Source organism: Oncorhynchus keta, chromosome 21, assembly GCF_023373465.1.
Source record: "Oncorhynchus keta strain PuntledgeMale-10-30-2019 chromosome 21, Oket_V2, whole genome shotgun sequence".
Lineage (NCBI taxonomy): Eukaryota > Metazoa > Chordata > Actinopteri > Salmoniformes > Salmonidae > Oncorhynchus > Oncorhynchus keta.
The window spans coordinates 42,110,051-42,125,538 of NC_068441.1; the positions used below are offsets into that span (position 1 = coordinate 42,110,051).

The 15,488-nt window shown below is 42.7% G+C and overlaps 1 protein-coding gene across 1 annotated transcript in view; it reads right to left on the reverse strand.

Moving 5' to 3' along the window:
* Positions 1-4,207: 4,207 nt before the first annotated feature.
* LOC118399708 (integrin alpha-5-like) overlaps positions 4,208-15,488 on the reverse strand; it is a 73,961-nt gene continuing 62,680 nt past the window's right edge. The window contains exons 20-30 of the mRNA XM_052473947.1: positions 12,998-13,148; positions 12,612-12,704; positions 12,244-12,323; positions 11,660-11,740; positions 11,028-11,133; positions 10,619-10,777; positions 10,300-10,410; positions 6,712-6,825; positions 6,239-6,340; positions 5,889-6,011; positions 4,208-5,471 (exon numbers count right to left, since the gene is read on the reverse strand). Of these exons, the coding sequence (XP_052329907.1) occupies positions 5,388-5,471; positions 5,889-6,011; positions 6,239-6,340; positions 6,712-6,825; positions 10,300-10,410; positions 10,619-10,777; positions 11,028-11,133; positions 11,660-11,740; positions 12,244-12,323; positions 12,612-12,704; positions 12,998-13,148 (1,204 nt within the window). The 3' untranslated portion in view covers positions 4,208-5,387. The remainder of the gene's footprint in view (positions 5,472-5,888; positions 6,012-6,238; positions 6,341-6,711; positions 6,826-10,299; positions 10,411-10,618; positions 10,778-11,027; positions 11,134-11,659; positions 11,741-12,243; positions 12,324-12,611; positions 12,705-12,997; positions 13,149-15,488) is intronic.

Genomic DNA, 15,488 nt, shown 5'->3' on the forward strand with positions numbered 1-15,488 from the left:
ACCTTTGTTTGCAATTACAGAGACAATACGCTTCCTGTAGTTCTTGACCAGGTTTGCTCACACTGCAGCAGGGATTTTGGCCCACTCCTCCATACAGACCTTCTCCAGATCGTTCAGGTTTCGGGGCTGTCGCTGGGCAATATGGACTTTCAGCTCCCTCCAAAGATTTTCTATTTGTTTCAGGTCTGGAGACTGGCTAGGCCACTCCAGGACCTTGAGATGCTTCTTACGGAACCACTCCTTAGTTGCCCTGGCTGTGTGTTTCGGGTCGTTGTCATGCTGGAAGACCCAGCCACGACCCATCTTCAATGCTCTTACTGAGGGAAGGAGGTTGTTGGCCAAGATCTCGTGATACATGGCCCCATCCATCCTCCCCTAAGTACGGTGCAGTCATCCTGTCCCCTTTGCAGAAAAGCATCCCCAAAGAATGATGTTTCCACCCCCATGCTTTACAGTTGGGATGGTGTTCTTGGGGTTGTACTCATCCTTCTTCTTCCTCCAAACACGGCAAGTGGAGTTTAGACCAAAAAGCTCTATTTTTGTCTCATCAGACCACATGACCTTCTCCCATTCCTCCTCTGTATCATCCAGATGGTCATTGGCATACTTCAGATGGGCCTGGACATGCGCTGGCTTGAGCAGGGGGACCTTGCCTGCGCTGCATGATTTTAATCCATGACGGCGTAGTGTGTTACTAATGGTTTTCTTTGGTTTTCTTTCCCAGCTCTCTTCAGGTCATTGACCAGGTCCTGCCGTGTAGTTCTGGGCTGATCCCTCACCTTCCTCATGATCATTGATGCCCCACGAGGTAAGATCTTGCATGGAGCCCCAGACCAAGGGTGATTGACCGTCATCTTGAACTTCTTCCATTTTCTAATAATTGTGCCAACAGTTGTTGCCTTCTCACCAAGCTGCTTGCCTATTGTCCTGTAGCCCATCCCAGCCTTCTGCAGGTCTACAATTTTATCCCTGATGTCCTTACACAGCTCTCTGTTCTTGGCCATTGTGGAGAGGTTGGAGTATGTTTGATTGAGTGTGTCTCTTATACAGGTAACGAGTTCAAACAGGTGCAGTTAATACAGGTAATGAGTGCATATTGGATACTCAGCACAACAACTTCATGAAAGGCATCTGGCAGAAGTAAATTCATCCAAAAACACATAATTCTATATACACTGAGTGCACAAAACATTAAGAACGCATGCTCTTTCCATGATGGCAGACTGACCAGGGGAATGCTATGATCCATTTTTGATGTCACTTGTTAAATCCACTTCAAACAACGTAGATGAAGGGAGGAAGGATTAAAGAAGGATTTTTAAGCCTTGAGACAATTAAGACATGCATTGTGTATGACGTGTATGTGTGCCATTCTGAGGGTGAATGGACAAGATTGAAGTGCCTTTGAACAGGGTATGTTAGTTGGTGCCAGGCACACCAGTTTGTGTCAAGAACTGCAACGCTGATGGGTTTTTCATGCTTAACAGTTTCCCGTGTGTATCAAGAATGGTCCACCACCCAAAGGACATTCAGCCAACTTGACACAGCTGTGGGAAGCATTGGAAGCAACATGGCCCGACATCCCTGTGGAACACTTTCGACACATTGTAGAGTCCACGCCCCAATGAATTGAGGCTGTTCCTGAGGGCAAAAAACACAATATTAGTAAGGTGTTCTTAATGTTTTGTACGCTCATTGTTTATATGAAATGATGGTGTTTTCACAAATTTCATGATATAATCGTGAAGCCCATTCGAAAGGTTTTTGATATTTGGTATTTTATTGGGATCCCCATGTTGCGATAGCAGCAGCTAGTCTTCCTGGAGGATGTTACAGAAGTGAAATGGAAGAGGTGATTAGATCACAGTAGCCTACATCAGCCTTGCTGCATACCCACTGGGCACAAACTGGTTGAATCAACTCTGTTTCACAATCATTTGTCAACGTATTGTGACGCAGCATATACGTTGCAAATACATTGGATTTGAAAAAAGTTATCAACTTTGTTTTTAGGGTGAAATTTCAACCACGGGATTATGTCACCATGGTAACCAAATTTCAACAGACAATGTAATGATATATAATCCATATAATCTACACTCAATCACAGTTATTACTTAGCTTAATTGTTATCCCTTCTAATCATCAAAATGAAATTCGTAAGTATCCACCCCTTTTCACACAACATGCGTGTACTAAAGAACCACCTCATGCCACAACACAGCTGGAGCAGAATTCAAATGAAATAACTGACTCGATATTTCAACACACAAAAATATGAATTTTTACCTTTAAAACATCAGATCTTCAATGTTATATTCATTATCATAAAAAAAACAATAGTCTGGGCTGTCACAACTTCCAGCGAATTCGTTTCCTCTCCTTGTTCTGGCGGCGCTCGGCGTCGCCGGTCTTCTAGCCATCATCAATCCACTTTCATTTTCCTTTTGTTTTGTCTTGTCTTCCCACACACCTGGTCTCATTTCCCTCATTACATGTTGTGTATTTAACACTCTGTTCCCCCCATGTCTTTGTGCGGAATTGTTTATTGTAAGTGCATGTGCACGTTTTCTCTGGTGCTCGAAGGGTTTTGTACCCATTTGTTTGTTGTTCTGATTTCCGGTGGTTTAATGAATAAAAGTGATCCGTTGATTACCCAGTTTTTCTCTCCTACGCCTGACTTCCCTGCTGCCAGTTACGCACTCCCTTACATGGGCATTACCTCCTACTGGAGAATCGATCATCTACAGCTACCCTTTGGTCTCCCATCCAGGGTTTTAACCAAGCCCAGCATTGTTTAGCTATGATATTTCTCACTGGCTATTACCAATATGCTACCTGTTGGGAATGATGCTGAAGAAGAGAAGCAGGTACGAGGAGTCAACATTTACTCGGAACAGACATGAAAACAGGACAGGAACAGAATCGTGTAAAACACAGACGTAAGACAATCAATGCAGCAGCGGGAACAGAGCAGGGAACTGACACATATAGGACAGGTAATAAACAGGTGTTTGAGTCCAGGTGAGTCCAATAATTCGCTGATGCCTGTGACGAGGGAAGGCAGGTGTGTGTAATGATGGTGGCAGGAGTGAGTAATGCAGGGCAGACTGTCGCCATCAAACTTCAGAGGGGAAGAGCAGTAGCCCACAGGGGCTCCACCCCACGTCCCATCTGGGCGAGCCTGACGGGCCGGCCGAGGCACGGCGCTGGACAAGCCAGCTGGGCGTAAAATCCCGTCAAACCGACAGAGGCGTGGAAGTCTGGCGAGCCGGCGAAGGCATAGGAGCCTGACGATCCAGCTGAGGCGTGAAAGCCTGTCGATCCTGCTGAGGCGTGGGAGCCCGATAATCCATCTGAGATGTAGCAGCCTGAGGAGCTGGCTGTGCGTAAAAACCTGACGATCCGGCTGAGGCCTGATGTGGGATGGGCGTCTTCCGAGCCAACTGGGGCAAGGAAACCTCTCGAGCCGGTTAGGGCATGGAAGCCCGACGATCCAGCTAAGGCACCCCCAGTTCCATCGGCAGCAGCCCCCCAACCGAACTGCCAGCAGTCCCAGATGTTTAATTTGATGGCTGCTGTTAGCAATGACGCTGGAGAAGAGAAGCAGGTACGAGGAGTCAACATTTAATCGGAACAGACATGAAAACAGGACAGGAACAGCATCAGAACCGGGTAAAACACAGACGTAAAACAATCAGTACAGCAGTGGGTAACAGAGCTGGGGAACTGACACATATAAGGGAGGTAATAAACAGGTGATTGAGTCCAGGGGACTCCAATAACTCGCTGATGCGCATGACAAGAGAAGGCAGGTGTGTGTAATGATGGTGGCAGGAGTGCGTAATGCAGGGCAGCCTGGCGCCCCCGAGGGGAAGAGCGGGAGCAGGCATTACACTACCGTGAGAATGATTGTTGAAAGTTCTCCATTTTAAAGCTAAATAGAGTCATTGTTACTAGCAAAGTCATTCCAAAGGTTAGGTTTAATGGAGCAAATTAAATGTGACCATATGTTGTCACTCATATATTATCAATAATGCTATTTAGGCCTATATACAATTATAATTATGTGGATTATAATTAATGGCATTTTTTTGTAGGGGTTGATACATTTTCAGTTAGGGCAAATTACGTTTTTAAAAGTGGAAATTACAAACTTTAGAAGCCTTTTGCGTTTCCTGCTGTACATAAAAATGACTGCAACAAATGAAATATGGCATCTGTATTTGGATAGGGTAAAATAAATGGGCATTTCATGTTAGTCGTCAACAGCAAAACAACATGAAAAAACCATGGCAGCTCCCAACATGGGAGGGAATTATTTCACAGAAAAACATATTTCCAATGCAGTTTGATATACTCTTCACAAAATCATAAATGTACTACTTTGAAATATACATCCGCTCATAACAAAGAAAAAAAATCCTTAAGTATGATCGAATTCATTTGGTTGAATGCACAAAAACGTGTTATAAATAGTGATTAGGGGATGTGAGGTTATATCCTTCAACTGTAACAATTATCTAAAAGCTTCTAGCACTGTATTTACAAATGTGGTCAAGTTGCATAGTAACCAAATGGATCAGAAAGAACATGACAGATCATATGTTAAAGCAAAAAGGCCAGGTGCGTTTCCTCTTAAAGAATCTCGGACCTCTCTCCAGCTAGCAGCACTACACTGTAGAACATCTGAAATCGCACTTGTGTTGGCAGATATGGGGATATACTGCCAGCTGTACAACAGAGCAATGACCCTGACTAACTGATGGTCGACACGCACCTATTAGTAGTAGTAACACCTGTTTGCAGACGGACAATGTTAACTTGCCGTCAGGGATGGTCTATTTCGGGACAAAGTAAGGCCAGTTGGAGTAGCAAACAGCATCAATGTGTTTTTGTGACATTGAGAAAACAAATGTTAAATTGACTGATACACTTTATGAGTCTATTTGTGCTCCTAGCATTCAGAGGACTTTGGCTGTTATCAATACCTTCCCCAACATTCTCACCTCATAGGTAAAGACACATTTGGTGACTCAAACAATTGAATAAAGGCTCCATTGCCTCAGCCAGGGTTGCTACTTTGATGGATATTTCCCCACATAAAAGCAAAAAGATGGATTTTAAAGACATTGTCTATGCAACCGTACGCAAAATGTGCCCGTTTTCAGGATAGCTCTATTATAATGCAGGCCAGACATATCATTGTGGGTTTGCCTGCTTCAGCATTTCAGTGCAGTAGAAGGCTGAATGCCATTGAGGTCCCAGTGGTACTCATCCTATGGATGGACTTCCTTTCATACATGAGTATTCTGTGGTTTGTTTAAAGTTAAGTCCTACGCAATGCCTTTCCAGTTTTTAAAACGACGTCTGGGATGGTCCATCGTTTAGGCCTCAGAAGAAGCCTGTGGTTTGAGTTGAGCTTTCTCCATGGCCGTACCATAAGGATTGGATCGTTTGAAGAAGCCCAACTGGAATGATTGAAAGAGAAAGGATACTTAGGTGATAAGGTAATAATTACATGAATAGTCCTCATTGCACCAGACAGTTTAGTTAGTTTGTAGTTCATCGTTATTTGCTACAAACATCCACTTTCAAGACTGTCACATTTGAAACACTTGATCTTATCTAATAGTTTTTAGATACCATTTGATGCTACCACCTACAACTGGTGGTATCATGGTCAGGTTGTATACTGGTTGTGAAAGGAAGTAAAAAAAGATAGATTGTAATGTAGTTGCCTGAACATATAACGACCAAAATGTGATATCCCAAGACATCATTTGGTTAGATGACAGATTCTCAATCATAAACAGTTAACAAGCATTATGACATTACATGCTTGTAATTTAGTGTGCTAAGTTTGTCCTTGACATGGCCCCCTTTACCTTGTAGAGTACATATATGACCAGGGCGAGCAGCAGCAATCCAGCCAGTATGGCCAGAATGATGATCCACAGTGGTACCATGTACTGGCTGTGTGGTTTGTTCCACATCACTGGAGTCAGGACCTGCAACACAAAAACATGTTGTTACCATGGGGAAATGAGAAGTCACTTGAAAAAATAGTTGATTTAAAATATAAACGTGATATTACTCATAAAGGTTTTTTAATGTTTTGTGTGCACATTTTCAAATGATATCCCAAATCACACAGACAGGACGGGCCTAAAGCATCCATACCATAAAGGTCAACGAACACATGATTAAATAAAGGGGAGAATAAAACAGCGCTTGCCTTCTTGGATCCACTGGGTTTGAGTTTGGGAGCGATGGAATAGGGCATCTTCTCGACTCCGTACTCCACAGAACACTCCAGCACATACTGCTTGTATGCCCTCTGCAGCATTTGTCCAAAGAAAGAATGAGTTGAATAAATCATTTTAAATATATTGCCAAAGTGTGTACCAAAAAACAAATATCTTTCACTGTAAAAGTTCACTACCAGGAGAGGGCGGCATTGTACCACAGACTTGCGACCTACATTTATCTGTATCTCTTTCATTATTTTTTTGTTGTACTACTAATAATAGCAGTAGTATTATAGTACTAATACTACATCATCATAATGATTGTTAATACCAAATTCAATCCAATTTGATCTACATAACAGAATATACAGTACATGTGCTATTCAAATGACCATTTAATATGAGGAGAAGGAGAATACAGGACATGACAGCAGAATGAACTACAGTCACGCTCTCTCACCTCCAGGAAGGCCTCAGGCCAGATGCGTGAGCGGACGGTCAGAATGACACTGCTTCCTCTCTCCAGTAACCCGACATGACAGCGCAGCCTCCAGCACTCAGCGGTAGAACACGACTATGGAGGAAGGAACACAGTCATCAATACAGACCACCAGTGCATTACAATGAATCAGTCTCACAAACAGTTCCAGCTAACAGCCTGTGATTGTGAGCAGTACAAGAGGCTATACAGAACTTTTTATTCTGGGGTATCATTCAAGACCAAATTGGAGGTAAACAATTAGTAACTCAAATTCCATAATGTATCTTTAAAGTAACTGTCCAGGGAAAATCGTACTTTTAAAAGTTAATATTCTGTTAACTCATACCCAAAAAATGTTGACTCGTCTTATACTCGTATTTGTGGCCAAAGTATAAATTGGAGAAAAAAACACTTAGAAAACCCCACCTTAAACCTGTTTTGCAAACAGACCATTTAAAAAAATGCTTGCTATTTCCTCATGGAGAATGATGTCATTCTGCCTCATTGGCTGAGCTGGTCAATCAGTGTCCTGAATATTTTGAATAACCGTTATACGCCCGAACCATTCTGTTGTTGGGGTACACCCACACCATTACAACACAGAACAGCTGCTTTTTAACATACCTAAAAATAAATAAAGTAAAAGTATATAACTCATAATTGTAATTAATTATAGGTAATGTTTCATAGAAATCTGGAGACACTGGATAGTTAACTTTTACGTTTTGGTAGAGAGAGATTCCCATTGCTTTTAATAAAAGGGAATGACACTAGTTTGTAGTTTTGTGTCCTTGGTGTAAAATGAGGAGCCATGGTTATTAATTGTTCTGTGGTCATTCGCTTTTGAAAGGTCACGGACCAGGATGTCTTGCTCCCAGGCAGACTAAATAACTTTTTTGCCCGCTTTGAGGACAATACAGTGCCACTGACACGGCCTGCAACGAAAACATGCGGTCTCTCCTTCACTGCAGCCGAGGTGAGTAAGACATTTAAACGTGTTAACCCTCGCAAGGCTGCAGGCCCAGACGGCATACCCAGCCGCGCCCTCAGAGCATGCGCAGACCAGCTGGCCGGTGTGTTTACGGACATATTCAATCAATCCCTGTACCAGTCTGCTGTTCCCACATGCTTCAAGGGGGCCACCATTGTTCCTGTTCCCAAGAAAGCTAAGGTAACTGAGCTAAACGACTACCGCCCCGTAGCACTCACTTCCGTCATCATGAAGTGCTTTGAGAGACTAGTCAAGGACCATATCACCTCCACTCTACCTGACACCCTAGACCCACTCCAATTTGCTTACAGTCCAAATAGGTCCACAGAAGATGCAATCTCAACCACACTGCACACTGCCCTAACCCACCTGGACAAGAGGAATACCTATGTGAGAATGCTGTTCATCGACTACAGCTCGGCATTCAACACCATAGTACCCTCCAAGCTCGTCATCAAGCTCGAGACCCTGGGTCTCGACCCCGCCCTGTGCAACTGGGTACTGGACTTCCTGACGGGCCGCCCCCAGGTGGTGAGGGTAGGCAACAACATCTCCTCCCCGCTGATCCTCAACACGGGGGCCCCACAAGGGTGGACTTCAGGAAACAGCAGAGGGAACACCCCCCTATCCACATCGATGGAACAGTAGTGGAGAGGGTAGCAAGTTTTAAGTTCCTCGGCATACACATCACAGACAAACTGAATTGGTCCACTCACACTGACAGCGTCGTGAAGAAGGCGCAGCAGCGCCTCTTCAACCTCAGGAGGCTGAAGAAATTCGGCTTATCACCAAAAGCACTCACAAACTTCTACAGATGCACAATCGAGAGCATCCTGGCGGGCTGTATCACCGCCTGGTACGGCAACTGCTCCGCCCTCAACCGTAAGGCTCTCCAGAGGGTAGTGAGGTCTGCACAACGCATCACCGGGGGCAAACTACCTGCCCTCCAGGACACCTACCTACACCACCCGATGTTACAGGAAGGCCATAAAGATCATCAAGGACATCAACCACCCGAGCCACTGCCTGTTCACCCCGCTATCATCCAGAAGGCGAGGTCAGTACAGGTGCATCAAAGCTGGGACCGAGAGACTGAAAAACAGCTTCTATCTCAAGGCCATCAGACTGTTAAACAGCCACCACTAACATTGAGTGGCTGCTGCCAACACACTGTCATTGACACTGACCCAACTCCAGCCACTTTAATATTGGGAATTGATGGGAAATGATGTAAATATATCACTAGCCACTTTAAACAATGCTACCTTATATAATGTTACTTTCCCTACATTATTCATCTCATATGCATACGTATATACTGTACTCTATATCATCGACTGCATCCTTATGTAATACATGTATCACTAGCCACTTTAACTATGCCACTTTGTTTACTTTGTCTACATACTCATCTCATATGTATATACTGTACTCGATACCATCTACTGTATGCTGCCCTGTACCATCACTCATTCATATATCCTTATGTACATATTCTTTATCCCCTTATTGTTAGTTAGATTACTTGTTGGTTATCACTGCATTGTCGGAACTAGAAGCACAAGCAATTCGCTACACTCGCATTAACATCTGCTAACCATGTGTATGTGACAAATAAAATTAGATTTGATTTGATTTGATTTGAATGAATAATCGGGTGGAGAATGTAAGAGGACAAAAACAAAGAGCGGGAGACATTTATTTCACATAAAATGAATTCTCTACAACGTATAATTATGATCAGAGCTTATTATGATAGATATCCACATCTCCTTTCACAATAAAATAATTTCCCTTTGGTTTGTGTTTTGCGGTATTAGGGGAAACCATGGATGGATTTTCATGTTTCTTTCTGTTGATCTACTGTCTCTATTATATTATGACAGACCAACTTATTGTTAGGACATGAAACGAAATCCTTGACTCAAAAAGAGAGACATTTACGATGAAAAACTACGAACATAAATACAAAAGAATAATAGACAATGACTTCAGGAAGAGAAGAGGTTAGGCCAATAAATTCCCATAAGACACCTCATTATCACTATACTCTCTAGCTTCTCTGCTCCCAGACCAAGTGCCAAGTGACTTCATTTAACAGCAGCTATCTGCTGTTTTACTGTTTTCAGAGTCAATAGACCTCTGTGGCCGTGTGTCAGTGTTGACGCCACATGGGTTAGGCATGTCGAACCCCTAAACAAGACGAGTATGTGGTGGGGGGGGATCACGTGAGAGAAAAAGAAAGGAAAAATAAGGGAAAACATCTCCCGGTCTTCATATGGGGGATCAGATGAACAGCTCTCGGGAGGTACTACTGGCTGGCTTTATAACACTGTAGGGACTGAGAGTGGGGTTAGTCCTGTCAGTGGATGGCTGTGTGTGTGCGTGCATAGTCATGTTTCCATTTGAAGAATCTGTAGCTAGTTCTGTTTTTTTATCGGTCTTTATCGGTTTCAGCATTAATTGCACTCACAGTACATGCCAACAACATCACACTAACTGCACATACCAGAGGTGACTGTAGAACCCCACCAACCCCTTTCCCCAAAACACAGACACACACCAGGTTATCTCACCAGGTTTCCTTGTTCATCCAGAGGATCGCTGTAGACCTCTCTCCTCTGGACGTGGTGTTCAGGGCTGGCTGTCAGTGGTGAGGGTGGCTGCTCTGTTGTCGGAGGCTGGAGCTGGCAACATACACAGAATAGTTATCTGGGTACCACTGGACCACTGCATATCCTTGGTATAAATAGTGTGAATGATATGACACTACACAAAGTAAAAGACAAGGTATCAGGGGTGGGCGTGAATGTATACAGTATCTGGGATGAGTGCTTGTGGAAGTATTATATAAGCAGGTCCTTTTGTATGTATGTGTGTAAGTCTGTCCCTCACCTTGAGCTTCAGTGCATTGAGGGTGTGGGTGGAGCTGCAGTCGAGTGGTCCCTGAGTGATGACCTCCAGAGGGTACAAAAGGTTGTGACCCTGAGATTTCAGAGGGCAGCGCAGCTCCAGCACTGACTGGCTGATCATACTGGGCCCGTTGTTCACCAACTGAAAGAGAGAGAGACAGAGAGAGAGAGAGAAAGAGGAAGAGAGAGAGAAGAAGAGACAGAGGAGGAGAGAGTGAGGAAGAGAGAGAGAGTGAGAGAGAACCCAAGTCAGCATACTGTACCAGGAAGCTAAGAAGATAAGCATTTGTTTAACAACCCATCCCTATTTGACTCCACTTAATAAAAATAAACACAACACAAAATCAACTCTCGTGGCACACACTGAGTAAATCGTGGCACACGCTGAGTACCTCGTACACATGCTGGATCTCAGGCCCAACATCCTGCTCCTCTTGTAGGCTGTGGCTCACCCTCCAGTTCGGGAGAGGGAAGAGGAGCTTGTCCGGACGAGAAACGCTTCAATCGAGAAAAGGAGAAAGATACAAGTTGGAAAAGAGGAGAAACGAGTAGGAGTGGATGCAGTAGACATACCCAACAGAATGTGGTACTCAAGCAATAAGGCCCGAGGGAGTGTGGTATATTGCCAATATACCACGGTTAAGGGCTGTTATTATGCACGACGCAACGCGGAGTGCCTGGATACAGCCCTTCGTTGTTGTATATTGGCCATATACCACAAACCCCCAAGGTGCCTTATTGCTATTATAAACTGGTTACCAACGTAATTTGAGCAGTAGAAATAAATGTTTTGTCATAGCTGTGGTATACAGTCTGATATACCATGGCCGTCAGCCAATCAGCACTTAGGGCTCGAACCGCCCAGTTTATAAAGAAAGATATTTTACAATGTCGCTGGGGATGCAATATATTGGTACCCAGTCACTTTGAGTGTAGCTAAACAGGGAGTATGTTTATTAGTGATGGTGATGGATTCAGTCATTAGCTTGTTTGTTCGTTCGTCCATCCAGCCATGATGACTCACCCCTGTAGGATAACATCAGCAACCACAGCCACCTCCAGATGAAAGAGCTCCTCATCACTCTGGGATTTATTCTCATTTTTACTGAGCGGAGAAAGAACAGACAAGTGCAACACTTAATTTGGATTGTGCCAAATACTGTAGATGGTTTGTAGATGTTCGCCTAACTGTCGACAACACTTGAACTAACGATCCACTAACCCTAACCGTAGCTCAGTCAGGACAAGGTAATAAGTATGGAAGTATTGAGGGTAGCTAGGGTAGCCTAGTGGTTAGAGCATTGGATTAGTAACTGGAAGGTTGCAAGTTCAAACCCCCAAGCTGACAAGGTACAAATCTGTCATTCTGCCCCTGAACAGGCAGTTAACCCACTGTTCCTAGGCTGTCGTTGAAAATAAGAATTTGTTCTTAACTGACTTGCCTGGTTAAAAATTGAGAAGGATTTAGGTACTTTTTTAACAAAACACATTTAAAAGGGTAAAAAAAAAATATCACTCACATTCAGCTAAATATGAATATACATTCAAAAATATACATTAATTAGTAATTTATACACTTTCTGTGCTGAAGCTGCAACTGCGACTTACCTGCGTATCTGGAGCTCAAACTGTACTGTATTGTGAGTGTCCTTCAGTCGAGGCACAGTGAAGCGGAGGCCTGCCCACAACTGTGAAGATCCATAGAAAAGACAGGCGATCAGACACTAGAGATAAAGCTACCTCAGATCTGTCAGCAAGGCAGTCCGTCAAACACACAAACAGTCATTAACAGACCCTAGATCAATCTGGACCACGCAGCATCAGTCGTAAAGACGCAGAATTGCAAAGACATACAGAAACTCAACATCAGAGGGACAGAAATACCATACTGCTGCGGCAACATTGAATAGTTCCTTTTGTGACAATAAAGCTACATTTGAATTTAAGAAACAGTTAGTCCATGAAGATCCACTCACACTTGTTCCAGACTTCATAGGGTTGCCCAGGTCACAGACCAGAGAGCGGGTCTGATTCTCTGCCTCGTAGCTACAGGTCAGCTGAGTCAGACTCTGCTTATGAGATACAGTGCGAGCAGAATTATGACGAGAGACAAAGACAGCATTTTACTTCACAGCATTTCCACGTTTTCTCAAAACATTTATATCATAACCATTGTTTTAGTCATCAGGCTATCATTAGTATCAACACTATATTGGTATTAGTTAAATTATTGTTATGTGGATTAGCATATGTACCTTTATTATTTTAGACCTGTTATTTTATCAATGTCATTTCCATTAGAAACATATTATGAACATTAGCCATAACATAAGAGGGACAGGACAGATGGTTGCTCCCTCACCGCATTGTTGCGGGCTATACCACTGTAGTCAGCCTCCGCGGGCAGTACCACGTAAAGCTCTGCCTCGTAGGCCCCGCCCTCTCCCTCGTTCCTGGCATTGAAGGTCAGGGTCAGGGAGTTCTCGTCGCCAAGATACACCTCTGTCCTATCGCTAAGGAAACCACAAGAAAATACAACAACAACGTAAAACAACTTGTTTTTTTCCCCCAAACATGACGAGACCTGTTGCAGATGTTTTGTCTCTCATGGAATTTGCATTTTATTTTTATTTTTTTTATTTTACCTTTATTTAACCAGGTAGGCCAGTTGAGAACAAGTTCTCATTTACAACTGCTACCTGGCCAAGATAAAGCAAAGCAGTGTGACAAAATCAAACAGTTACACATAAACAAACGTACAGTCAATAACACAATATAAAAGATCTGCATTGTTTTTTTGTTGTTTCTTGTTTACATATGATGAACATAAATTAGTAAATAATCTCCTTTCATGTTTGAAGAGCAATTAAAGTTTTGCTAGGGAGCTGCTGGACATTGTCTGTAACAATATCAGTGGAGGAAAAAAGCATTAACCCGCAAACAACCACCACACAACGTTGTCTCAAACTTGACTCCAAGCATCCTACGTTTTCCAAATGGTGGTGGTAACCATACGTGTGTATCCTACAGTCAATGCTCATTATCTGCTCATTATCTTCATAAGTGTGTTCCCACTGGTCACACTAAGTCATTTCAACATGGAAATGTGGGTAATATTTGGTTGAGATGTTAATCAAAAACAAAATGTATACCTTTATTTAACTAGGCAAGTCAGTTAAGAACAAATTCTTATTTTCAATGACGGCCTAGGAACAGTGGGTTAACTGCCTGTTCAGGGGCAGAACGTCAGATTTGTACCTTGTCAGCTCAGGGATATGAACTTGCAACCTTTCAGTTACTCGTCCAATGCTTTAACCACTAGGCTACCCTGCCACCCCATGAGATTTCAACCTTTATTCACCCACTCAAAAGGACAGCCAGATGTTTGTTGAATTCCCAATGTGTTGTCACTGCGCTTTCAACCATTTAAAAGTATAGAAAAGTTCAAATAGGAGTAGAATGTCAAATATGATGTATTTATACAACAACTTAATGTGTTATCACTGTTCTTCATCTAATAGCAGAACCAACGGACCTGGATTGCTGTTGAGATTACATTAAAATAACAGAGTGCAAGTGATCAATGCTGCTAGAGATTCTGCACAGATTATTATAGCAATTGTGAAGATCTCCACAGAGCTGCAGCCTTTCTATGCTATGCATCTTTAACATAAATGCATTCTATGACTACATAAGAAGACATGTATAGTTACAGTAGCCTATCTTCAAAATGTGGCCATGGATGTGTTACTCATTTTAAGGTTGAATAAATACTGTTACATTAGTTTGTAAGATACATTTAGGCTATTTACTGTATTACAAAAGTAATGTTGAATTTTGTTTGGTTGACAACGCAACCAAATATGTCATGCTTTGATAGTTTCATCTGAGCCACTGACTTAATCCCATTCTTTAACTTCTATTTTTGCTTTAGTTGGAGATGTGAATGCAACATAAAATGTGTTAACTTGTCTACAAGTTAATAGGCTATTTACTGTGTTGCAGAAGTTATGTTGAATTATGTTTGGTTGTCAACACAACCAAATATAAACATCTTTTGCGCCACTGACTTAGTCTGGCTTTAATTCCAGTTTGTCTACAAATTATTAATTGGTATATTGGATTCACGTCTCCACCTCAACCAATAATCAAAGTCAAACAATAAGATTAAATCAAATCAAACTTAATTTAAAGTGCATTTACAGTTTGATTTGATTTAGTCCTATTCTTTAACTTAGATTTTTGGTTGAGATGGAGACATGAATCCAACATATTAATGATTAACTTGTAGATGACATTTCAAATCAACCAGAGCTTGAAGCCTATATGTATTTGTTTATTTTTAGTTGAACCCTGGTTTGAATTGAAACAAAAGACAGTACTTCCGCCTTCATCGACCTGGCCATGGCTTTCAACTCTGTCAATCACCGTATTCTTAACGGCAGACTAAACAGCCTTGGTTCACTAACTACTTCTCAGATAGAGTTCAGTGTGTCAAATCGAAGGGCCTGTTGTCTGGACCTCTGGTAGTCTCTATGGGGGTGCCACAGGGTTCACTTCTCGGGCCGACTCTTTTCTCTGTATATATCAATGATGTCGCTCTTGCTGCGGGTGATTCTTTGATCCACCTCTATGCAGACGACACCATTCTGTATACATCTGGCCCTTCTTTGGACACTGTGCTAACAAACCTCCAAACGAGCTTCAACGCCATACAACACTCCTTCCGTGGCCTCCAAATGCTCTTAAATGCTAGTAAAATGAAATGCATGCTCTTCAACCGATCTCTGCCTGTACCTGCCCGCCCAACCTAAGCATCACTACTCTGGACGGTTCTGACTTAGAATATGTGG